The sequence below is a fragment of the Solanum lycopersicum genome, chromosome 11, assembly GCF_036512215.1.
Source record: "Solanum lycopersicum chromosome 11, SLM_r2.1".
Lineage (NCBI taxonomy): Eukaryota > Viridiplantae > Streptophyta > Magnoliopsida > Solanales > Solanaceae > Solanum > Solanum lycopersicum.
The window spans coordinates 789,741-816,036 of NC_090810.1; the positions used below are offsets into that span (position 1 = coordinate 789,741).

General features: G+C 27.9%; 4 protein-coding genes across 4 annotated transcripts; all 4 read left to right on the forward strand.

Annotated features, from left to right (window-relative positions):
• Positions 1-4,749: 4,749 nt before the first annotated feature.
• On the forward strand, positions 4,750-7,340 carry LOC101260783 (protein SENSITIVITY TO RED LIGHT REDUCED 1). The gene is made up of 2 exons (XM_004249813.4): positions 4,750-5,040; positions 6,348-7,340. Exons 1-2 carry the CDS (start codon positions 4,965-4,967, stop codon positions 7,268-7,270), a joined length of 999 nt encoding a protein of 332 aa, XP_004249861.1. The 5' UTR covers positions 4,750-4,964; the 3' UTR covers positions 7,271-7,340.
• A 1,713-nt stretch (positions 7,341-9,053) lies between these two features.
• Positions 9,054-9,830, forward strand: LOC101261281 (uncharacterized protein At5g39865-like). Its single transcript, XM_004249815.5, has one exon. It carries the CDS (start codon positions 9,054-9,056, stop codon positions 9,828-9,830), a length of 777 nt encoding a protein of 258 aa, XP_004249863.2.
• A 3,071-nt stretch (positions 9,831-12,901) lies between these two features.
• On the forward strand, positions 12,902-13,860 carry LOC101261563 (RING-H2 finger protein ATL78-like). Its single transcript, XM_004249816.5, has one exon. It carries the CDS (start codon positions 12,990-12,992, stop codon positions 13,614-13,616), a length of 627 nt encoding a protein of 208 aa, XP_004249864.2. The 5' UTR covers positions 12,902-12,989; the 3' UTR covers positions 13,617-13,860.
• A 6,230-nt stretch (positions 13,861-20,090) lies between these two features.
• LOC101260393 (RING-H2 finger protein ATL78-like) lies at positions 20,091-21,236 on the forward strand. The gene has a single exon (XM_004250392.5). It carries the CDS (start codon positions 20,435-20,437, stop codon positions 21,065-21,067), a length of 633 nt encoding a protein of 210 aa, XP_004250440.2. The 5' UTR covers positions 20,091-20,434; the 3' UTR covers positions 21,068-21,236.
• The last annotated feature ends 5,060 nt before the right edge of the window (positions 21,237-26,296 follow it).

Below are 26,296 nucleotides of genomic sequence, written 5' to 3' on the forward strand. Positions count from 1 at the left end.
TAGAAATATAATAAAACTCGAAATAACGAATAGATACAAACATAAACATACAACTTTAAACAATTGTACAAAATATATTATATAAATCATATTATACAAAATTCAAAACTATACGTTTATACAAACTTTAAAAAGTTATATAAAAAAGATTGAATGTATATGATGACAAAACTAAAAACCCAAAGGAAATCATCATCATATACAAATATAAACAATCGTTTACAAATATAAATTAAATAAAAAATTGTTAGCTACAAATTATACAAATATGACGAATTATACGTATACAAACATGACTAGTATAGAAACACAAAGTCAGCTCACGTAATTAATATAAAATATTAGTCACAAGAGGTTAGAAAATTACAACTATGATAAATAATTTAATAATATAAATTTATCTAACTGCGTAATTTTTTAAATTTATAATACGGAGGCCTATTACTGCTTCACATCTATATATAAATATAAATGAGGATCATAGAGGAGGTGATGTGGCACCTCTCTATGACCTCCATTCATTTTTTCTTATTTTTCTTCTTTTACTTGATATTTTTTCTTTATTTTTTTAATTATTTTTTTTATAAATTTATACCTCTTTAATTATATAAATTCTATTCTTAAATTAGTATTAATAATATTCATAACCCTCAAACCTTTCATATTCATAACCTCTTAAACCTTTCATATTCATAGCTTCTAATTATTTAATGTGAAAGGTTACATCAACACTATAAAATTACACTAAAATTGTGTGTTATTTGTAGTCATCTTTGGGTAGAGAATTAGTGGAAGGAATGTTACAATATTTGTAAGCTTTGAGGTGCATTGTTTTTTTTAAATATTATTTCATATATTACTTTTAATTAGCAAGTAAGGCTAATATGTCATCATATTTTTATTTCTTCTAGATAAATTATTTTGTTTTGTTATCTTTGAGATTTATTTTATGACTAATAATGTATTTGTTATTATTTTTCTTGACTCTTGTATATAGGATGAAATGATAACATCAAGCAATGAAGATTAATGAATTTTGAGTTATATATATTGATTATTTGTCCAAAATGATTATGTAGCAGAATTTATGATTAAATGTAATTTTTTCTTATCCTTTATGAGATGTAATATTTTAATTTGTTAACTTTGAGATTCATTTTAGGACTAATAATTTATTTGTTATTATTTTTTTTGACTCTTATATATAGGATGAAATGAAAACATTAAGAGATGGAGATTAATGGATTTTGAGCTATATAGTGATTATTCTTTATTTTTTAGGTCCTTAAGAAGTAATGTATCTATTATATTATTTCTTTTTGAATTATTTATGTTTTGTTAAAAATGATTATATGTGTTTAAATGTAATTTTCTCCTTATTCTTTATCTTTTTTTTATTTTGGTAGATAATTTTTTAACTTATTTAATCAGATTTGCCGATTATAGAAGATATATCTATAATGAAAATGGTTAGACATTCTTGCATAATTTGAGTTTACAAGGAAAAATAATTTGATATGTCTAATATAATTACAACTCTTTCTTTGTTGAATCATATATTAATATTATTTGTTTGTGTTCATGAAGATAGAAATCTGAGTTTTTTTAAAAAAAACATCTAATTTATTCTCCTTAGACCTCTATATGATTTATAGATAATTTAACTATATATAATGATAACACTCTTCAAAATAATTATTTGTTTAGGTAAATTCATCTCTCACTTTTTTTATTGATGATATTAGTTTATTGTGTTTGTGACTTATAATATTTTAAAACATAGAAGTAGAAATCGATATGCTACTTAAAAAAATATGTGAACATATACTTTCATATTCCGGTGAAACAATTTTTATTAACAAAAATGACAAATCATAAAAATGTAAAGTTAATTTATTATTTTTAAAATACACATGGTTTTATCAAAAATAAATTATTTATTAATATGTAAAATTACAATTCTTAAATTTTTCATTTTTGTTGTTTTTCTTAGAATATTTCAAGTTGTTTATTAATAAGTCTTTATATTTTCATGTTTGTTATTTTTCCGGAGTTCTACAGTTATTTCAAAATTATGATTAATTTATAATTTTAAAAAAATTTAGTTGCTTTCCTACCTATCCATTTACTTATAATAAAATATTTGTCTCAATAACTCTAATTTGTTTGTTTTTCATTTTCTATAATTAATGTACTTTATTAGTGTAATAATGTACAAATATTACTCTTATTATGTTACAAAAGTTCAAAGTCATATTACCTCTTAATTAATGTGACTTTTTTTTTTTAGGAATTTATTATGTTAAATGTAATATTTATTTAAAATGTGAAAAATATTTTTTAATATTTTGTGTTTAGGCCAAATAAAATTAAAAGAAATAGGAATTGTGTATGTGTCATTTTTTTGAATCTTTTTTCGTTGTTAATTCTCTCTTTTGTTCTCTTTTATGTTATTTTTAAATTTTATATTTTTTTTCAATATAAGTTGTCCCAAAAATAATTGGATATCTAAACCTAAGCATAATGATGATAATAATAATAATAATAATAATAATAATGATAATAATAATAATAATAAGTATGAAATTTAACTAATTAAGATTTTTAAACTTTTCTTTATTTAAAATTTAATTATTAAAAAGTCATTAATACAAATATTAAAATAATCTAATATTGTACAATAAAAATAATTAAAACATGTGATGATTGGGTCATGAGGAGGACAAGTGATAATAATTGTGGATAATGATTTATAATAGTGTTGGCTAACTATATAGTCACGAATACTAACTATTAATAGTAATCCAAGTTATACATTGCCGAAAAATTATACTAAGAATATAATTTATAAAATTACAAATAAGCATAAAAGAACGATTAGATGTAAAGTTTTCCTCTATAGCTACTTGAGAAAGAAACTGAGTATGTTTATAATATGTAGTTAGTCAAGGATCTTAGAGGAAAATATACTATTAAGAGTGTGAATATTAGATTCTAATTTGAAATTTCCAAAGGCCAGTTAGACAATTAAAAATCACTTCACTTGATTAATGACGTTTTATTCTGAAGCTTTTAGCAGACAAAAAAAAAAGATACAAATCACTACTCAACACGCATACAGAAAGTGCTATTTTTTGAGGTTTTCAAGACATTTCAAGACTTTTTTCATACTGAATTAAGAGTGATTGCTGCCCTATGATTGTCTTTTGAGCTTTTAGGAGAAAATGAATACAGGTTCTAGAGAAAGCTGTAAGATGATCTTTTTCAAGGTTATAACAATATGAAAAGAGTGTAGACATAACAAACATTAACAGAAATATAAGCACAGAGTTAACACATATTACAGTTTTAGTATTTACTATTACTGTATCCTGGCACACAATGTCTCAACTGCTGTAGCACATTGGATATACACAACGATTTTACTTTTAGTAGCATATCATAACACCTACAATTCAAGAATGAAGGATTACAACAATAACGTTCACTAAGACATTAATGCAAATAGTCTATCAATAATGGATAATTGAACTTCCACATCTGGAGATAGTTCACAAACCAAAGAGTAAAAGCATAATGTGTCATAGGCTTCTCAACACACTTTTATGTAAGTACTTCGACAATATCCTTTCTATATCATTTTAAAAGAGAAGAAACAAAATCATCTTTTTTTGCTCTGATGTCTCATTCATTAAATTTGGAGAAGAGCTGCAATGAGTTAAACTCATTACGCCAATTTATCATATCACCTCAGCACTTTCATATCCAGATTTATATATATATATATAGAGATTCCTTTAATCATTTGAATTTATATCGTCTCACATCTTCATATTTTTCTATACTCTATTTGAACTTTCTCTTGAACAGGGAAAGAACATCATAACAATAGCTTCAATTAAACAAGCTTATCAAGACTACCTTTCAATTTAATACAATAGTGTTTAAATTAAATAGTGTATTAGTTTATTATAACAAGTTAAAAACTACATTAATCATTACTTATAATACAAATACTATATAAGACCTATTTGTTTGTACTTAATAGATGCATGAATATTAATAATTCAGATTCAACACATTAAGTATGTTTGGTTTTTAGGTCTGAATCCGAACAATTCAGATTCAGTCCATTTATTTTATTTTTAAAAAAATCTCTTAATGAGTCTGGAGTGGTCTGAAAAAGTTAAATTTGTTGGTAGCTCTTGACAACATTCAGACTTATTTAATAAGTTATCAAATAATAAATTGATCGTTTATCTACTCATAACTAAAAACTTTATCTCTCTCCCTTTCCAATCAAACACCATTTTTTCTCTCGTGAACTTGTAAGTTTTCATTAATCCTTTTAAGTATTTTTTTTATTAATAATTTTCTTGTATTGACATGTGTCAAAAACACTAATTGCAATAATACTTTTGGTGTATTGTTGTTCATCAAAGTGTTTCAATGAGAAAATAGTACTCAAGTCATGATTATTAAAACTTTTAAAACTTTTTTTTTATCAAAGTGATATATTTTGTTGAAATAAAATTTTTTATAATATTTTTATTAATATAATATTCAATTTAACATGCACATTAAGATATTAAAAACAAACATCATTAATTATTTAATGTTCAGTTTTAGAAATTACGTCTTGATATTCAAATTAAAATACATAGATCATAATATAAATTTTTAAATTTGTATTGAGATTCAAACATCTAATCTTAATAGAAAGGAAGGAAACAAATGAAACCTAAATGTATTGCAAGTTTGCAACATGGGTTGAAGCACCCTCTTGGGCCTTGATCACATCTTTTTATGGGCCGGTTGTCAATTTAAGCCCACCGACCTATAAACCCATACCCCACTTTGTGTTCGTCATTCTCGTAGCTCCAAACTCTTCGAATTTTGTGGCGCAGATTCAGAAATCACAGTGAATATACAGATAGTGAAAAGTTGCTCTGCTCTGCTCGGTAATGATGCTTACGGGAGACATACCACCGAATCAAACTATTTACATTAAGAACTTAAACGAGAAGGTCAAGAAAGAAGGTAACTTTTTTTTTTTTTTTTTGAAGATTTAAGCTAGGGTTTTAGCATAAATTCGAATCAGGAATTGTTAAGGCTGCGGAATTTCAGCTGTTTATGATCTTTTTATACATTTACGTGTTGTTGAATAGCTGTAAATGGAAGGAAAATACCATATAAAGCCGTGGTGTATGAGCACTATATGGGGTTGTAAGTTGGCGAGGAGGAATTAGAGAAGTCATAATAGAAGGGTATCTAGAATATGTATGTTTACACGGGGTAAAGTAAAGGATAGAGTTTCAAGTGACTTGTAAGCGCAGATTGTTTTCCATGAATGTTGATGTTGGGTCAAATTCTGTAAGCCATGTACCTGAGAGGAGCTTAGTAAAATAGAAGGGGTTTCTGTTGTTGGCGCCCTATTTTAGTTTAGTGAGCTCTTGTCTCTGTCTAAAGAATACAAGCCCTTTTGGGTGAATTGAATTCTGCAAAGTTAGGGGGTGTGATAAGTGTGAGGTTTTTAGAACCCCTATTCTCTATAAGAGATAAACTTTATGCAGTATAGGAATAGAATGTTCCCGAATGGTGTTGGACTTCATTAGCGGACACCAACTAATTGGGGATTGAACAGGGAAAATACCCTTCGATTTGATCAAGTTTTCTGGTGATCATTTCCTTCTTCTTTTTGTGGATTGTTGCCTCAATATCTATATTATTATCTTTGCGTTGAGTGTTTAACTTGGCATGAAAAGAAATGTACTTATCAAGGAGAAATCTTCAAGATTTGCTTTGTTATTGTTCTATCAAGTACCAAAACTTATGACTCTTATGCAACACTGACTTAATATGTGTATATCCAATGTGCTACAGCAGTTGAGACATTGTGTGCCAGGATACAGTAATAGTAAATACTAAAACTGTAATATGTGTTAACTCTGTGCTTATATTTCTGTTAATGTTTGTTATGTCTACACTCTTTTCATATTGTTATGACCTTGAAAAAGATCATCTTACAGCTTTCTCTAGAACCTGTATTCATTTTCTCCTAAAAGCTCAAAAGACAATCATAGGGCAGCAATCACTCTTAATTCAGTATGAAAAAAGTCTTGAAAACCTCAAAAAGTAGCACTTTCTGTATGCGTGTTGAGTAGTGATTTGTATCTTTTTTTTTGTCTGCTAAAAGCTTCAGAATAAAACGTCATTAATCAAGTGAAGTGATTTTTAATTGTCTAACTGGCCTTTGGAAATTTCAAATTAGAATCTAATATTCACACTCTTAATAGTATATTTTCCTCTAAGGTCCTTGACTAACTACATATTATAAACATACTCAGTGTCTTTCTCAAGTAGCTATAGAGGAATGGCTTCATCGGCAAAGACACCAGGTCTTGACAAGCCTAACCCAGCTGAAGATTGGACTGTTGTATTGCCTCGTCGTGGAAAACAGAAAAGAATTTTTCATAAAGTTATCATTCACGAACGGCAAAAACAAGAACAAGTGTGGACTCCAGCAGATATTGAGACCAATCCTGAGAGAGAATCTAAATTGATGCAAAAAATACAAACCTGCATGAGGAAACTCGAGAGCTCTTCCTTCTGGTTGACATTTTTGGATCAGTTAGAAACCCCTGAAATATTTGATAGGTTTCTAAAAGCTGTGGGCTCAGAAGGAAAGATGCAGATGGTAATATATGGAATTGGTAGCATAGAATCATATGAGCCTCCTAGATTACAGCTTAGTCTTGCAATCTTAATGAAAAGAATGTTTAGTTGGATTGGGGAGGTAGAGGTATTTGATCCAGTGATCTCTCTGGCAGAATCTAGGGTGCTGACAGCTCTCGGTTGTTCTGTCCTAACAGTCAATGAACAGGGTAGACGGCAAGCTTTAAGACCTACGATGTTCTTCATGCCACATTGTGATGCTGAACTATATGAGAATCTTCTAGAGGCAAATTGGAGGCATGATCTATTGGGTAATATGATACTGTTTGGAAATAGTTTTGAGGCGTATGAGCAACACGTGTCAGAGTGCAAAAACCTTAGACTTGCTGATTCTAGGAAGCATATCATAGCAATCAGGCAGTTTGTAAATGAGCTTCCCATTGATTCTAGGAAGCAGATTGTAGCATTCAGGCAGTTTGTAAAAGAGCGTTCCATTGATCCCTTTTCAGACGATCAATTTCGTGCCTTCCATGGTTCAAGTTGGCATTTTTTCGACATTGATCCTCATTCAGATTTATGTGATGCTAAACCATGAACACTTTGTTTTCTGGATTGTACCTCTTCATTGGAACTGAATATCAAAATTTTATTATGATTTAGGAAAATGTTCTTTCTTTACCTTTTGTTTCCTCGGAAAATGTACTGAAGTACAAACAGTACATGACTCCAAGTAGTACCATACAACAACTTGCAATTGCAGCTCAGAAGGAAGAGATGCTAATAGTTAAACTTATTAACTTGCAGCATGAAACAAGTCACACCATCTGGGAAACTTAGATGAAGAAATGATTGAAGAACGCGTAAAAAATAAAATTCATCAAAAACACATCTTTAGGAGATCTTAACATCTAACTTATAAAACCGTTGAGGTGTCTGCAAGTTGTCCCAGAAGCCATCCAACACACAAATTAAATAACCAGATACTACATGCTTGTTTCACAAATTAAATAGACCTACGTGACATAATAGATGTAGACCGCAATTTGTCATATAGGATACCATGAAGGAAATGTGTGTCTACTCATTCAATTATATACAAGTTCAACAACCTACTCAAAAGATTAATGTGAAGTTGGCATTAGTTGGATTGTGTATCTACTCAAACACACCTAAGCTTAATGTGAAGTTGACACTAGTTGGGTTGTGTATCACAAATGGACTAAAAGTCAGATATTAATTTTCTTTATATTGTTAAGGGCCAAGTTAATTCAAGCTTATAATGCTATGTTGCACACACCAAGATGTTCAGCCTTGGGTGTGAGATGGAATCCCCGCAACATACCAGACGTTCAGCCCTGGGCGTGAGATGGAATTTTCGAGGTGAGGTAGGCTATTGAAGAATGAATAAAGGTTCATATTGATGATTACTGAAACAAGTGGTTTCTTTATAAGAATTGAATGAATAGTTTCCTTTATGAGCCAACTTTATAGCATAAATTAGATTAAAGACCAAATATCACTCAAACAGAATTATTACGCGGAGATTACAAACTAAAAGATAAACTAAAATGAGTATCATTTTTATCGGATGTCCTATAAAACGGATTAAGAAAATCATAATCCATAAATTAAAGGAGAGAAGCTTCTAGAGAGATAAAAGTGTGACACAAATTAAATCTTATTTCTTTTCCATCCTATACAACTCAAGGTACAAAAACATAATTTTTGTGCCATTGACTCATAAACGAAAATTCTTTTCCCATTACCAAAGCATTTTTTGCACCTTTTTATAACACCATTTTTCCTTATATTATAAAAACTCTATCTATCTATTTATATATATATCTTCTTCATTGAAAGCTACCCCCGCCACCCTTCGTCTTCTTAAACATTTTTATCAAAATTTTTATCTTTACCTTCTTATCATTCATATCTGATTTTGATCTTCAGATTTGATCTTCAGAAAATTAAATTTATCTCTCAACAATTTCTATCATATATCATATTTTTATTTTATTTTCAGGATTGATTGCTTTCTATCGCTCACCTTCGTATCATTCTCCTTAATATTATATCTTTTGGTTTTGTAGGCCACTTACCATCTTTTTTTCTTTTTAGTTTATGTCAGAGATTTTCATTTCTACACATACGAGATCTGAAAAGACTAGGTGGTCAAAAAATCTTCATATTTCTACGCATACAAAAGATCTGAAAAGACCATATGGTCAAAATATCATAATTTCAACCTATACGAGATTTGAATATACCAAGTGGTCAAGAGATGTTCATTTCTACCTATACGAGATCGGCGGTCAAGATATCTTAATTCCCTATTGGTATAATATTGTTAATAGTAAAGAGAGAATTTTTATTTTATGATGGATCATCACAGGGACAATGAATTTGAATATCAAGAAATCGAGAAAACAAAGACATCATCAAAATTCAATAGATCAAGGACTATACACAGCCCGAGAAACTCGATTGAATTCCCCGAAAAGCCCTTGTATCTCTACCCTTCTCCTCATTCCATCGAACGTAATGGCTCCATTAAAAAGCTTCATTGCTCACCTTTAGGATCCATGGTTGGAAAAGTGAAAAAGCTGTATTCAATTTTCGATTCTCGTAAAGAAAATCCTCGATCCTCGATTCCAAAACCTCAAAGCAAGCATTCTTCAAAGCCTCTGTTATTGGCTGGAACAGAGGATCGTGTGGTAATTTACTTCACGAGTATCCGTGGAATTCGAAGGACCTTCGAGGATTGTTACACAGTGAAGATGATATTAGGAAGCTATCGTGTTAAAGTGGATGAAAGAGACGTGTCAATGCACATGGCGTATAGGAAGGAATTGCAAAATGTTGTAGGTGAGAAGAACAACCATACATTGCCACAGGTTTTTATTAAAGGGAAATACATTGGAGGTGCTGAATTGATCAAGCAATTGAACGAAATCGGCGAATTGCCAAAGTTGTTAAGAGGGATTCCTTTAAGGCCAATTGGTTATATCTGTGAAGGTTGTGGGGATGTACGATTCGTGCCTTGCTCGAATTGCGATGGCAGCAGGAAATTTTTCGATGAAGATGAAGGACAAGTTAGGAGGTGTCTTATTTGTAATGAGAATGGATTGATTCGATGCACACTTTGTTCTACATGATGTATTTATAACATGTATAGTTTTTTAGGCAAAGACGAATGCAGAATTTTAAATGAGTGATGAGGTAAATGTAACACTTTTGTATCAAACAGGTGGCGCTTAATCTAATATAAACTACTATCTATTACTATGTATGTATTTTGAAATTGTATGGTTGAATATCCATTGTTCTTCTGTTGAGTTCTTATGAAATTCTACTGAAATATGAGAAACATATATATTACTAGAAGAGAAATAAACTCACCAAAGAAAAATAATTAAAATTATTAATCCCTCGAGATCCAGTGTTTTAAAAGATTCTGTTAGGACTCACCTTGGGGCCTAGCAAAAACGCCTCAAGACTCAAATGTGGAGTTTAGTTTTCTTAGAGATTTTCTTGTGATCTTAATGTTCTTCTTAATTTTACACATCTGATACTTGGCTGATTATCTTTCAGATTACTTCATTTCAGTCCGACGCTAAGATTGTGATTTCTTTAATTTTGTATTTCATAAAGGATGACTTTCTTATATTATGGGCTAAATAATTTTTGAGTGGCAATGTCAAACATGTTCCTAATGTTTAAGAATAGAACTAATGGCAATTACTGTTTGGGATCACTTATTGTGTTTTTCGGGAATGACGACTGAATTATCTTTAAAGAACTCCTTCAATTCAAATATTTCTAATGATTAGTTTTATAAAATTTCAAAATATATATATATATATATAGTTTGCAAGTTTATTTTAAAGACTTTGTCATTTTTATAATTTTAAATAATAAATATATATATTTTGTACAATCACGTTATTTTATAAATATTTCAAAATGATTTTACATTTTAGTTTTTTCCTACTTTAAGTTATAGTTATAATTTCTAATTAATTAGTTTGTATTTAAATTTTAATTTGTCTTATTTATTTTTTAGCCAAATTACCAATTAAGCTCAACTTGGTTGAGAATTCTTGTGTTCAATGGCTATAATTGCAATCCATATTGAATTGCAAATGTGATCACCTAGTTCTAACCCCTTATTGAAAAGACCAAAAAATGGGCCTTTTCGACGACCCAATTCTCCACAGAGACCCAATACCACCAACATAAACCGACCCGACGTTGTCTTCTTCACGCCAGCAAACAATAAGTATAATGTTCTGAAACTAAACTTAGTTCCATATATAGTGCAACTGATGCTTTTTTTTTTTTTTTAATGTTTGAAGAAATTCACAATCGCTATTTTTTTAACAATAATTTGTAAAATCACATAAAAAAAATATAAAATTGCACTAAACAAGCACAATGCAACGAGTGCTACTAACTTAAACTAATAATTAAAGTAGAGGAATTGAAAATATTTTAATTGTAATAATTTGATAAAAGGATTAAACAGTCAGCAACATTCCAATCACACAACTAGATGTAATGCAACATACTCAAAATCCTCTTCTCAATTTATAAATTATTTTTAAAAATTACGATAAATAATTTAAGATAGAATGCGTAGAATATTATGATCCTCGCCTTATTATATATAATGCATTTGTAAAACAATTAAGTAAAGTGGCATTTCCACTTTTATTTGGCTCCACACCTAGAATGCATAACCACAATAACTCTTAATGAGTTTGATTCCACACCTCTTTTATACAAATCACTCTTTTTTGTTATTATCCTCTAAAACTTGCTGTTACATTTGAAAGTACCTCATTTTTCAATCCTAAATAGATTTGTATATTTTTCTCAAACAAAATAATAATAATAATAATATTTCTAATTAAAGAATCTTTCTAGTTGACAAACATATAATTCTTATCCACCTAGAAAAAGAATTTCTTAGAAAAAGTGAAAAAACTTATCCATACCAATTGCCCCTTTACATTAATCAAGAGACGGTATTATTTGAACATTATCATATCACTATCAATCATATGTTCTTTTTTATAAGCTCCAATTCTAGTGCTTTTCACTACAACTTTTTTGTAATTGTCCTTTTTAAATTTTGAAATTACTGAATTTCAAATTAATAATATACAAATATGTAATAATTTCAAATTAAATTTAATCGAACTCTTGAAATGATAACTCCGAGATTGTCTTTTCTATTGATAAAATCCATGTACTAGATTCATTGTATAACTTTTTTAAAGTTAGATAATAATATCAAACATAGGCATAGTACTTTTACAAGTGTACTCTTGCCTGCAAGTGGATAGGGTACTTTATGAGATACAAAAATGTATAACCATTAGTAAAATCGATGAAACGTTAAATTTTTTACTTGGTTAGTAACAACAAATATACAGTTTTAAAAATATGTCTCATTATGATAATAACAACCTTTGTTTACTCTATTTGCAAGTCTTCAAAAAGAAATTACTACAGCTAATCATAGTATTATTAAAGCAAAATGATTTAATTAAAAGAAACTACTACAACCAAAATATCATTATGTAGACACCAGATAACATTTGGTCCAACAGGAGAGTTATATGTACTTTCACTATAAGTATATATACTTTTTTATCAATATCGATCTTTTCATGTTGTTTGTTTCATATTATATTATCTCAATAATAATATTTTGTTACATCAATATAATAAGATCAAATAAAAGTTTCCCTTATCGAGTGTCAGTTTAATTATTAAATGGTCATATTTACGTGGCAGCCTAGTCGGCAGTCGGCAATGAAATGGGGTCCCGTTCTTGAGTGGGCAAACCATTATCTTTTTACAAAATCAAAGTGTTTTAGTGGAGTATCCAAACTGAAAACGAACATATATTAATTCGAATTAGAGTCCCTATTAAATCAGTATCAAATCTATTTATAATAAAAACATGCCTTAGAACTTGGAATTATTCATTAAAACCTAAAGTGAAATAACAATATTTACGAAGTTCGCATTAAAGTTCTTATTAAATTTAAATCACGTATTATAATCTAACATAATTTTCTTTCTACTAAAGTAAATAATAAAAACAAAAAAAGTCTCACTGCCATCCTGGTACACTTCCATTATTACTAGTCAAAAAGTTGATCTACACTTTTACACCTGAACACCCTTATAAAAATTTGTAGTACTATATATAAACCCCACCTCCAAGAAGACTTCAATAATTCATCCAACAAGAATACAAAGAAAAAACACATACAAAATTACCCAAAAAAATTCAAAAATTCATGGACTATTCAAGGAGATTACTCCGGGGAGCCACCATGTCGCCGCCACCAGCAGCCGGAATCAGCCACGATACACCACTTGGTCATAGAGTCAACACAATTGATGCAAATGTTATTATGGTTTTGGCTGTACTTGTATGTGCCTTAATTTGTTCACTTGTGTTGAATTCCATCATAAAATGTGCATTTAAGTGCTCTAGCTTAATATTGGCTGATCCATCATCAAATCATACAAGTAACAACAACTCTTCTTCCACAAAATTAGTCAATAGAGGGATCAAGAAAAAAGCGCTCAAGACATTTCCAGTTATAACATATAGTACTACTGAACCGAAACATCCGGGGCTCGACTCTGAATGTGTCATTTGCTTATCAGAGTTTGGAGTTGGAGACAAAATCAAAGTGCTACCTAAGTGCAACCATGGATTCCATGTTCGATGTATTGATAAATGGCTCAATTCACACTCTTCTTGCCCTACTTGTAGGCACTCCCTCATTGACACTTGCGAAAAAATTGTTAATGGTGGCAATTCTTCTACTACTAATAATAATATTAGAGAGGCAGCAGTACAACAAGTTATAGTAAGGATTGAACCTCTCCAACGTGAAGGTGTGATATCCAATTAATTTACAATCAAAATTTGGTACAAAAAAATAGTAATATAGCTAGATTTTCCTTTAGTAAATCTCTTCTTTTTCCGAGCTCTGATTATGAAAGAAGGAACCTAGAAGAAGAATGTATCACACATACTCTAGAAGCTTAGAGAGCTAGCATGTAGTTTCCAATGAGTTATCAAGTGTATATACAAGTTAAGGTGTATATTTTCCCTAAAGTTTAAAGTTATGGTATAAGTTCCTATCTTAGGGTAAATTGGATTTTCTATTGATTTTGTATTTTAAATTAAATTAAGCGGGACCCGCTAATCAATCTAACTTTGAAATTGGAAAAAAAAATGGGAATAATTGTAGATGATGGGTTGATGATTAGGAATAAAGTGCTATCAATTTATTTTATTTTTATAAAAGGAATAAAGTAGAATGGTAGATGTTGAATATTTTATTTTTGGATGGTTAAATTTTTTATGAGGTTAAAAGTGTATATTTTTATGAATAACAAGAATTGTTTTTCAAAAGATAAAAAAGGAACCTTTTCCCCGAAAGGATTTTAAAGAAATATAAGTACTTAAAAACAAACTTTTTGTATTTTGAAAATTTATTAATTAAACGCAAAATTATTTCGTAAAACGCAAGTATTTTTTTTTAAAACATCATTTTTAAATAAATAATTATGTAAATATGGTCAAACAGACCATCAGACAAATTAAAGAAATCAAACTAGGTAGTTATATAGTGAAAGTTGAGAACTATTATTACAATCAAACTTTATTCACGGATTTTTAATATAATGAAGGGAAAATTGAATATAAAGCAAACTACCTAAATTAAATGGAGGGTTTTATTTAGCTAAAATTTGTCAGCGTCTCTCTCCCAAAAATCTCGCTCGCCACTCTCCATTCTCGCTCGCCTCTCTCGCTTTATACACAGAAGTGTATGAATTATGTTTCTATTTTGTATAAAGCGAGAGAAAATTGTAAAAATGTATATCTTCGTGTTATACACTTAATTATACAATTTACAAACATTTTACAAAATATTGCAGAGAAAAAGGTCAACGAATTATACAATTGCGAATTATACAATTGCAGTGAAATAAATTTTCTCTAGCTTTATACAACAGTTGTATATATTGTGTTTCTGTTTTTGTATAAGCGAGAAAAACATATATCTTCTTGCTATACACTTATAAATAATGCAATATACATACATTTTAATTCGATTCAACTGTATGCAAAATAAATTATACAATTGCAGCGAAATAGGCCAGCGAATTATATAATTTAGGCCAGCGAATTATACAATTGTATATGTATAACAAATTATACAGTTTTATGTTTGCAATGGAGCGCAATTATGCAAAGTTTGCTATATAGCATACAAATATGAATTTTTTGTTTGCTATATATGAAAGTTACCCTATAATGAATCTGCCTAGTTGTAAAAGGAAATTAAATTATACATGTTTCGAGATTTCAAGTGACTTTTAACTATTGGTGAAACTCCAATCCGAAACCACTATACCCATTTATTTTGAAAGCGGGTTCTAAATTAATAATTTGTATATAATAAATTCTTAAAATGGATATTCAATTTTTATATTTTATTTGAATGATTATTATATATTATTTTTTAATATATTTATATTATATTATTTTTTAATAGATATAATATTTGAATAGATTATATAGCATTTTCAATCGTTATATAATATCCATAATTTGAATGATAAAACTGTGAGAAAAATAAAAAACAAAATAAAATTATTATGAAAAAGATTGATTGAAATGTGATTATTAATGAAAAATAAATAAATTATTAAAATAACAAACGCACAAAACGGCTCGATAGGGATAGAAAAAAGAAAAATAATACCTTAGGCCCAATATTTGAGGGGTTACATTTTTTTAAAAGCAATAATAGATTTATAGATCTTTACTAAAAAAATAATATTGAGCCAAGTACTACTTATAACAAAGATGATGCTTTTTATATAAAATAAGAGAATTATTAGAAGAAGTTTTGTCTAGAGTAAAGATTAAATTGATTGATTATAGTATCAATTAAAAAAGAATTATTCAAAGAAAGCTAGAAGAACAAAATTTGTAAGAAGATATATTAATTTACTTCTTAAAGTTTAAGGCCTTCTTTCTATTTTTTTCGCTTTTAAGTTTTTGAGTTGTCCCGATTAATGCGATTACATCAAATTGGTTATTACATAAATTGATTTTCTTTTTGTTATTGAATGATGAATTTAAACGATACAATATAATAGAATTTAAATTATAATTAACATAAATATTATACTTAAATCAACAATATAACGAGTAATAACCATTCAAAAAAGATGTAAATCGACCGTTATATAAAATAATGATATAATATTAGTGGGTCCCAATCAGGAGAAGGTAAGATTGAAACATTACTTGAGAAGATATAACCCACCAAAGACTAGGAGGACCAAAATAATTGAAAATTCAAATAGACCACAAAGCTAATTGTTTAAATCATTAATTGTATTGCTATTAATATTAGACCACAAAGCTAATTGTTTAAATCATTAATTGTATTGATATTATTTTCTTCTCTTAGTGACATCCTTTTCATTCAAAGTTACAACTTGCATCCAGTGCATGCAAAAACATAATAACAAGAAGAATAAAACAATAGTGCATGATTTTTTTCAACAGAAAGCGAGAGATAAAGAAAATACAATAATAATAATAATAATCCAATAGAAAGAACATGAAGATTTAAATAGCTAAATTAAAGGAATACACTCTAAATGACTCATTATAAATGCAACAAATATAATTTTGGGCCAAATTCAAGAAACTTGCTAAGCATGTACTATAAGTGAGATTAACTACGAATTTTAGTATTTAACTATGAAATTTGCCATGCATTCACTAATTCATTTTTAAAAAATCATTAGCAAAGAAAAGAGAAAGTTATTCACCAATAATTAGAGTGAAGAACTAATATACTTCCTTTGTTGTGTTTGTTTCGTATATTCTGATTTGACAAAGTTTTAAAAAAATAAAAATTTGAATCTTAAAGTCTTAAAATAAAGATATGTCAAATATGTTAATATGTTTTTTTTTTTTTAATTTTATGGTCTTAGACATATCAGATAAAGAGTCGCATGCTAACAAAGAGATATATTTTTTAGAGGAACTAAAAGAATTAATAGATCAAATAAATTGAAATGGAGGGATCGAAACATACAAGTATGAACTATGAAGGACAACCAATGTTGCAATATGTGGTGATAAGACAATTTCTTATCTCTAGCTCTAAAAAAAGATAACCCCCAAGGGTGCATGAAAATGATAGGAACTTAGGAATATACTTATATATCTATGTATATATATATATTGTGTTGGTGGTTTATCAATATAAATGAAGATAGAATAAATCTTTTTCCCTACCCCACCAAAACTGAAAGAACATAATTAATAAGTTAATGAAGACTATATTTTATATATATCTAGTGAAAAGGGTCCAACTATTTCACGCACTTGGAAGAAGATCACATTCATAAAGTCACATGTATTATTATATTTCAATCATTTTCAATATTTCTTTTTATTTCTTATTGATATTTGAAGTTTATATTACAAAAAATGTAAAATTAGTTATGAAATTAATTTCATAGCAATTTTTAACTAATTTGTTGCTAAAAATGTGTTTGCTTATAGATTTTTCTAAATCATCTCTTATTTATAGCTATGCATAATATTGTTTATTATTTAGCTATGAAATTTTATTCGACACTAATTTCACATTTTTTCTTTTTGGTTCTATCGACCACATCCCAATGTGCAATACCACTAAAGGATGTACCATGATATTTTGCACTATTCACACTAATTAGTGTCTTTCTTCTATTATTGTTAACTAATAAGTCAACTATGCATTTTATTTTTCTGCGCCTAATTTTTTTAATTCATTAAACGCGGTTATTCTTGAAGTGTCAACATTAATTTATTTGAAATAAATATTATTATTTTCTTTATTCATAATTTATTTATCTGATTTTAACTTGACATATAATTTAAGAAAGTAGAGAAGATTTTAGATCTTATTGTTTTAAATTAGAGATACGAAGAAATAAGAATATTGTACAAAAATACATTCTTTTTTGATGAAAACGAAAAGAATATATGATCAATTCAATTTCAAAAGTTAGCTCAAGAAGTAAGAATGTCCAAATCATATTAAAGCGACCACTCAATATTATTAAAAGGGTCAATATATGAATCATCCAAGACGCATTAGCATGACGTATTATTCCTGTTTGAATATAACACTTCATGGGAGAAATCCCTCATAAGGAGTACTCATATTTTCTTACATGAGTACTCAAATTTAACACTTAATATGATTTTGTGATATGTATCCCTACCTTAATTTTTGCTTAAATAAGGTTAATATTATTTGGTCGGGTGTAACTATATGCAAATCCAACGTATAGAATGTTTTTATCTTTTTCTTCTTCTTTCAAATCCATTATTCCATTATGGTTTTGGAGATAAATTAGTGACATAGACATATATAGTTATAAAAAAAATACATATAAGTGGAGATTGGGAGGGTCTTATCTAAATTGCTAATATCTCAAACTCTAAGTACACATTATTTTTTTTATTTTTTTTTGCAATCACTTATTTGTATTGCATACAACCTGTCTTTTGTTTTATGGGACCAATCTTATCATATTTTGAGAGACCAAAAAAGGGATAGCTAATTAATTATTTATCTTAATTAGAACAAATCTTAAAAAAGTTATAAGAGTTGAACCTAAAAGGATTACTGTTACCATCTTTATCTTAATTTTTTTTTGTAGTACATAACAAAGATTTATCTAGTATCTCAAAAAGATTGTCTTGCTTTAATTACAAGCCACAAGAATAAATGAGTACGAAGCTTAATCTTGATTTTATAATTGATTTGGTGCCTTGTGAACATACAACTTAATTACAACAAATGGGGCCATTTGTTAATCTAATTAGTAATTCGATTGGGTCAAAGATTTTATTGGATAACAACTTTGTCTCCAAATCTACAAGGATTAATGAGATTAGCTGTTGATTAGAAAAAATATCATATGGCAGTACTTAAAGCTAAAGAGGAAATTACAAATGGATTAATTTTCACATATGCTATTAATTAAACTTTACTTTATTGTACTAAAATAAAAGTAATTAAGTGTAGCCATGGAAAATACCAAAAGGTAACCAATGAAAGGGAAGCTATAGTTTTAAGTTTTTACTACGCATAAATTCGAACCGAAAATGTCTAATTGAAACACTTAACTAAGAGTTCATCAGGTATTTTAGTTTGAGAGTTTAAATGAACTACGACAAATTCAAGGGTCAGACTATGTATTAAGGCTTTAATTAATAAACAAGCAAATACATATATTTGATCCTATATTATATATGAAGTATGAGAGTGGTCCTTGGTAAAATTTTAAACAACTTGAATTAGTTAATAGACAAGATAATTTAATTGCCTAACTTGAAGATTTGATCATGTACTAGGAATCTTGATCAATTCATATGAAACCACACAAATAATTCAGAAAATGAGAAAAAAGGTGAATCATACGTATCAAAAGATTAGATAATACATGATTTAATTACAATTTTTCTATTAAGAAGACACAAGTAGTACTTTTTCTATATCATTTGGTACAACTTTTCCTATTAATTATCAGTTCAATCTCAATCTACATAAATTTCTTATCAAATTTGTAGTACGTGCACAATTTCTTTTTAGAACTTGTGGTTTTAATAATCATGTAACATTTGTTTGGTTAAAATATCATAGCATTTGTGTGGCGATAAAGACTTCTTATTTAGGGTATCAAATATATTATCTTTTTTATCTCAATTCATATGACATTCACTTGTCTTTAGTAAAAAAAAAGAAAATATATTTTATATTCAATAACAATTTCATGTTCCTACTTATAGGAAAGGAAAACAATAGGGTCGACCTAGGCCAATACAAGAGTCCTAACTATGCTAAACTTAGACTTAGAGCAATACTCAAACTAAGTTAAAACTATTATTCTTGACAAATGTTCCTAAAATTTATAACGATATTGAATCTAATGTCAATAAAAGTTTAAGCACTCTATATCAATAATTAATATATACATATTTATTGCTGCTAAATGTTCATTTGTATTGCCGTGTGAGTATAAGTACAAGTAGTTGTTGAATAGTACTTTAATTACATAACAAATGAAACCACAACTAACTCTAACATCTTAAATTTCCCTCTCAAGTTAAAAGAGTAAAATATATTTCCCCTAAGAGTGACTTTGTTGCCTAATATGCTTTTAAATTAAGAATTAAGATAGTCTTTATCAAATTTTAGTGTGTTTAAATACGTTAATAGAAAACTTCTTACTCCCTTCTTGGGCTATAGAGTTGTCAATAACAATTTTTTGGGCCTCAAATAAAATTTGTGTACATGCCAATATGAACGTGGCAACCTAGTCGATAATTGGCAAGGGCGGTGGGGGCATTTCTTGGGTGGATATTCCATTAGCTTAATTTGTGTAAATGCTAATCTATGAGCATTGCTAAATGCATGGCTCCACTTATTTATAACAAACTCTTAACCTCAGTGCTTACAAGTAAATCTAGTTAACTAAAATATAATATCATTCCATTATTATAAGCCAATAGCTAAGTCCACACTTTGTCCTATATAAGCCAAGGTGGAACTTCAACTCATTCAACATTCAACACAAACAAAAAAAAAAAAAAAACTCAACCAAAAGCATAACTTCCACTCTGTTTATTCAAGAATTCATGGAGAACTTCCACCACTCAAGAAGATTACTCCGGGAGGTGGCCGCCGTGGTGCCGCCTCCTATGCCAGCCGGAATAACTAGCCCCGAGACAATTGATGATCTACAAATTGGAAAAAATGTCAACACATTTGATGCAAATGTTATTATGGTGTTAGCAGTATTTGTAAGTGCCATAATTTGTTCACTTGTGTTGAACTCCATCATAAAATGTTTCTTTAGGTGCTCTACCCTAGTTTTAATAGACTCATACTCAAACCATACAAATCCTTCATCAACCAATAAAGGGATCAAGAAAAAAGCACTCAAGACATTTCCAATTGTAAGATACACTACTGAATTGAAACATCTAGGGCTCGACTCTGAATGTGTCATTTGCTTATCTGAATTCATTGTTGGAGATAAAGTTAAGGTTCTACCAAAGTGTAACCATGGATTCCACGTCAAGTGTATCGATAAATGGCTCAATTCACATTCTTCTTGTCCTACTTGTAGGCATTGCCTCATTGAAACTTGTCAAAAAATTGTCAACGGTGACAATTTTGTTACTACAAATGCAATTTCATCATCAACAGTTGAAGAAATTGTAACAAGGATTGAACCTCTAGAACGTGAAGGTGTTATATCTAATTAACAATCAAAATTAGAAAGAAAAATAGGATTAATTAGTTATTAATTGTATGTATGATGTAGAAAAATTAGCTATTTAGCATTATGAGTTCAATGTTATGTAGCTTTCCAGTGATCCATTAGTACTCTTGCAAGTGTTTATAAAAAAGATTGAGTATACTATTATATTTCAATTTTGTATTAGCTTAATTACACACTAAATTTTGTATAAGGTTTGAGGGCTAGTTCATATAGCCAGCACCAAACTTATCAATATAACTCTCGACTTGTCTACTATAGAATACAATAGATTAGGATTCAATTGTCATCTACAATGTATATAGTCAAAATCCACTGATTTAATAAAATTATTAATCTCTTTTTATAATTTATGACTTTTAACAGATCTCAAGTTAATATATCAACATCATAATAAGATATACAGATACTTAATAAATTTCTTTGTATAAGGCTGGAACAAATTCTATTGGATTCAAACTTGAACTGATTCATAAGAAATGCAACAATATAAAAACAAATCACGAGAGAAAATTGTTAAATTCAAGAAAATGTCAAAGCACCCCTTATTTAAATGTTACACCCCAAATTAACATAACAAGTCCTAAAGCACGGGAGAAATGTTGAGTATATAAATAAACAGATTTAATTCACTAGAGACACGTTTTAAAGTCGCACGAATTTTAATTTTAGAGCGGACAATATTACTAGCAAATTGCGCTGTTACATTAAAAACCAAGCAGTGCCTACACTTTGCTTTTCTTGAATTAAGAGATATTTTAAAATACCAACTTTGCCAATATACAAGAAAAAGAAATAAGAAATGTTTAATCTCTAATTGTTTTTTTCAAGGCAAAGTTAAAGTGCTAAAAGTCTATTAAAAAAGGATATCCACATAAACTATATTGTGTTTGTGGTTTGGTGATAAAGATACAAAACAAAAAAATAATAATCATATATTCAATCCCACTAATAAACAAAATAATTAAAACTTTGATTAATCTAGTGAATCCATATCACAATGCCTTCATAAAGTAGTGTCGGAAAAATAACTTCAAAACATACAATGGATCCTATCTATCTCATGTACCACAACTTTACATGACACCTATGATTTTGATATGAAGTTTTTAAAAATAAGTTTTAAAATTTATGATAAAAATAATTTTAGATATTTGTAAAATATTAAATTATTTTAATTAAAAAAGGAAATTTTAATATTGATTAGTTATTTCTTATTATTAAAAAAATAATACACTTCTTTAACCATACTTAAAAAGGAAAAATGTTTTATATAATTGAATAGTTTTTAAGTATTTGCTCAAATTTCTTTGAAATTTTTTCAAATTGTGTGTTCCTTTTTTTTAAAAAAAAATGAATTTAATGAGGTTACTTCATTCTATATTTCACATTGTCTTTATATGGTAAACTTCTCATTTCAGAATATAGACGTGAATCGATTGATCAAAATTTAGAAGTTCGAACGAGTCTAATAACTTTTACTTTAATATTTGACAGAAATTTTTTTATTAATTTAAAATAACTGAAATTTTAAATTTTAACTCGACCTCTTTTCTTAGCACTTTGGATTTATATTACTATATATCATGTCTTATCACTAAGCAATAAGTGCCATTACCTCTTTACTTCGGCTCCACACACCATGTTCAAGGATTCATGTACCATCATGATAGTTGTATTATTGTTTCTTTAGTCTCTTTCTAAAATATTCTTAACTAAGTCAACCATTTTATTTTATTTTTTGAAAGTGGCTATGTTATTTTGTTGCCACAAACTAAGTCAAATTATATAAGGATGAAGTTATTGCATGCATTTTCAATATTTTCTTGTCATGCGAAGGTCAAATAGGAACAACGTGCGGGAATTAAGTTGTAAATTTTAGCTAAAGAATACACAATTGCATTTATATAAATAAATAAAAATTTCACGCTCAATCAAATAAATTTGCATACTACATCATTTATCTAGTGAATATATATATATATATACATATATATTAAATTGTCCGAACAAATTGAGTTTGATTTTGTCGCCCAATTCATATAATTGTGTAAGAAATGTATTTTGAAAAATGGATGAAGGATCCAACGTTCTATTCTTTTTATAGAAACTAAAATCTCTTGTCGCATGTATTATAAAATGAATAGAAAAAATAATTTATAAATTTCTTATATATAAAAATAAGAATCTGACAAATTCGCTCGTGATCTTACAATCTAAGATCTATAATTATATTCTGCTACTATTCGTATTTTATTTATTCCATTGTTATGCTCCCGCCCTATTTTAATTTTTTTCCCTACCACTATAAAGAGTGAATTGACACAACCCATAATTTTCTTAGGCTCCACACACCATGTTGGATTTCTGATAAGGAGTTCAAGTATCCAAAGACAAGATAGTTGTATATTTGTATTATTATTCACACACTCTAATTATCTTTCTTTAGTTTTGACTCTTCTTTCAAAAGTCAACTATATATATATATATATTTAAATCATTTAGTTTCAACGACTCTTCAAAAGTTTAAATAATATTCCACACACCAACATGGTGTTTCTGTAAGTGGCTATGTTATTTTGTATACAACTTTAATTTCATGATACAAATTAAACACTTCTATATTATAATTACTAAACTCAAAATGTAACTAATTACGAGGGAACAACTAGACTCCACACACCATGTGGGTTATATTATTTCTATATATGAACTTTATAATCCTTGAGTAAATTTTTTGAGAAACCAAATAAGTTAGTTATTTAGTATTAACATTTTAACAAAAGTTGTCTTGCACCTACTCAACTTATTTTCAGCTGGTTTAGCCCAACCATAATACTGAATTAAATTGGCCCAATTGCAATTAGTCAATCTCTTTAATTATTAAAAAGGAACTTAAAAAAAAATACTATAGTTTAAGTTTGACTAGAGATTTATAATAGTAATTTGTATGATTACAATTCTTAGTTATATGCTAGGTAGATTGATGAGGAGAGGGGCAATGGAGATTTGAAAGAGAAGCGAAAAAGAGATTGAGTAAATGTTGTATTCATTGTATCACGAATGCAATTAATATAATTGATTTATATCAATAATGAATACATCAATATTATGTTACTGTCGTCTATCCCTACAAAGATAAATAGAAATATTTATCAATTATCCAAGTGCTTCATTAATCAATTTGTTTGAAAAAGTAAAACTCACCACCTTAATAATTCACTAGGAAAATACCATTAATGTTGTGGTTCCTAGTTGTCTACAACAAATGTTGTTACTTTTCACATTCAATAATACATACAAATTAAACAACGAATATAAATGTATATGATGGTGACAACCATTGTTTGGTCGATCTGTATTCAACAAATTAAAAGTACAGCTCCTCATAGTATAGACAGAGACATTATACCAAAAATATCACTTTAACAATAATTAATTTACGATAGTAGCTTAATTACTGTTAAATATATTCATTTAGAAGCAATTAGCCCTCTTTATAAATATCCTAAATTTTATAGCGACATTGAACCAAATGACAATTAAATAATATCAACAAAAAAATTTGACACTATTTTTTTATTAATATATATATACATATTAATAAATAGTTGCTTTACTTTGCGGCTAAAGATAGGTTTAAAAGGTTCCAATCAAGATAACATGAGGTTGAAACAAGATAACATAATTTGATCCAAGCATAGGAGAGTAATCTCTCAAAGATTTCTTACCAAATTGGAGTATATTAAATACTTAAAGAAGCATAATCAAAGATTTGATTTTTGTGAATGAAATCTTAAGGATTACTTTTTTTAAAAAAAGTAATTATGTGGATGCCATGGAAAAGCCACATATTAATTGTCTAAGTATTATTTTGTGGTTTTAAATGCACAAATTTGAGGTTGAAAATGAGGTCGTCAATAAATAAAATAAAGTAAAAAGAAGATAAAATTAAGCAAATATTTGGTAAGATTGAGTAAGAACTAATTTATTTTTATTAAAATTAAAATATTTGAATAACATATATATATATATATATATATATATATATATAATATATATATATATATATATATATATATATATATATATATATATATATATATATTTGAAATATAAGATGTCCGAATTTGTTTGTATTTACATATAAATACTAAGATGTTATATGCTTAATTAATCCAACCTTACATTTTTATTTCAATTCATTTTTATTCGATACACTTTTTAAACGCAGTAAACTCTCAATGATTTCAAAACATTAAAGATAACATTGTGTCAAAAAAATTACACATAAGATACAAGCGACAATATAATAAAAAGATATATATACTTTTAGCCGAATATTAAATACTTTGTTAGAATATTCGTGCTTATAAGAAAGAAACTAATCTTATCTCAAAAAAAATAATTGAAATAATAGAATCGAAATTTGCAATCAATGGTAAGAAGATCGATCCAATCCAAACATACTTCGAGTTGATGTGAATTTTGTTTCATGAATCCAAAAATTAAAAATTAATATCAAAATTCTCATATTTAAATCGAATTTTCCTAACTTAGATTTGGTCCATGTACTAAGAAGTTCTGAATTGACCCAAAAAAATGACAAGTGTTCAAAAAGAGAAAGTTAGAAGCACACATGGCAAAAGGTGACCAATACTTGGTTTACAAATTTATATTTACAACACCCAACTAGCACTTTTAATACCATTTGTGTTACCACTTTTCCTATTAATGATCAGTTCAATCGATATGATATGATTTTCTTGTGGAAAATCATAAGACTTGGTCAAACTTTTTGCATTGTTTATACCTATAATCTTCTAGAACAATTACGTGATGTAATTAATTTCATTTTTTTCATGATGACATTTTTAAATAATTAGTAACATAAAAAAATTGCATAGGTAATTTTATAATATATTATCTATATATAGGATACAATTAACCATACATATAGTTTAATATCATCAAAAATGCACATATCCAACTTCATATGTACATAGACACATATAGTTGACCATATATATATACATTTAGGCTTAATTTTTTCTTTGAAAACACACATACAATTTGTACATACATACATATAGTAGGTCATACATACATATACGTACAATTAAAGTTCGATATTGTATTTGTGTGATTTCAGTTAGGATTAGTTTTACATGCAAACAAATATATTTCATTTTGCCATGTTTGAGCTAGATATTTT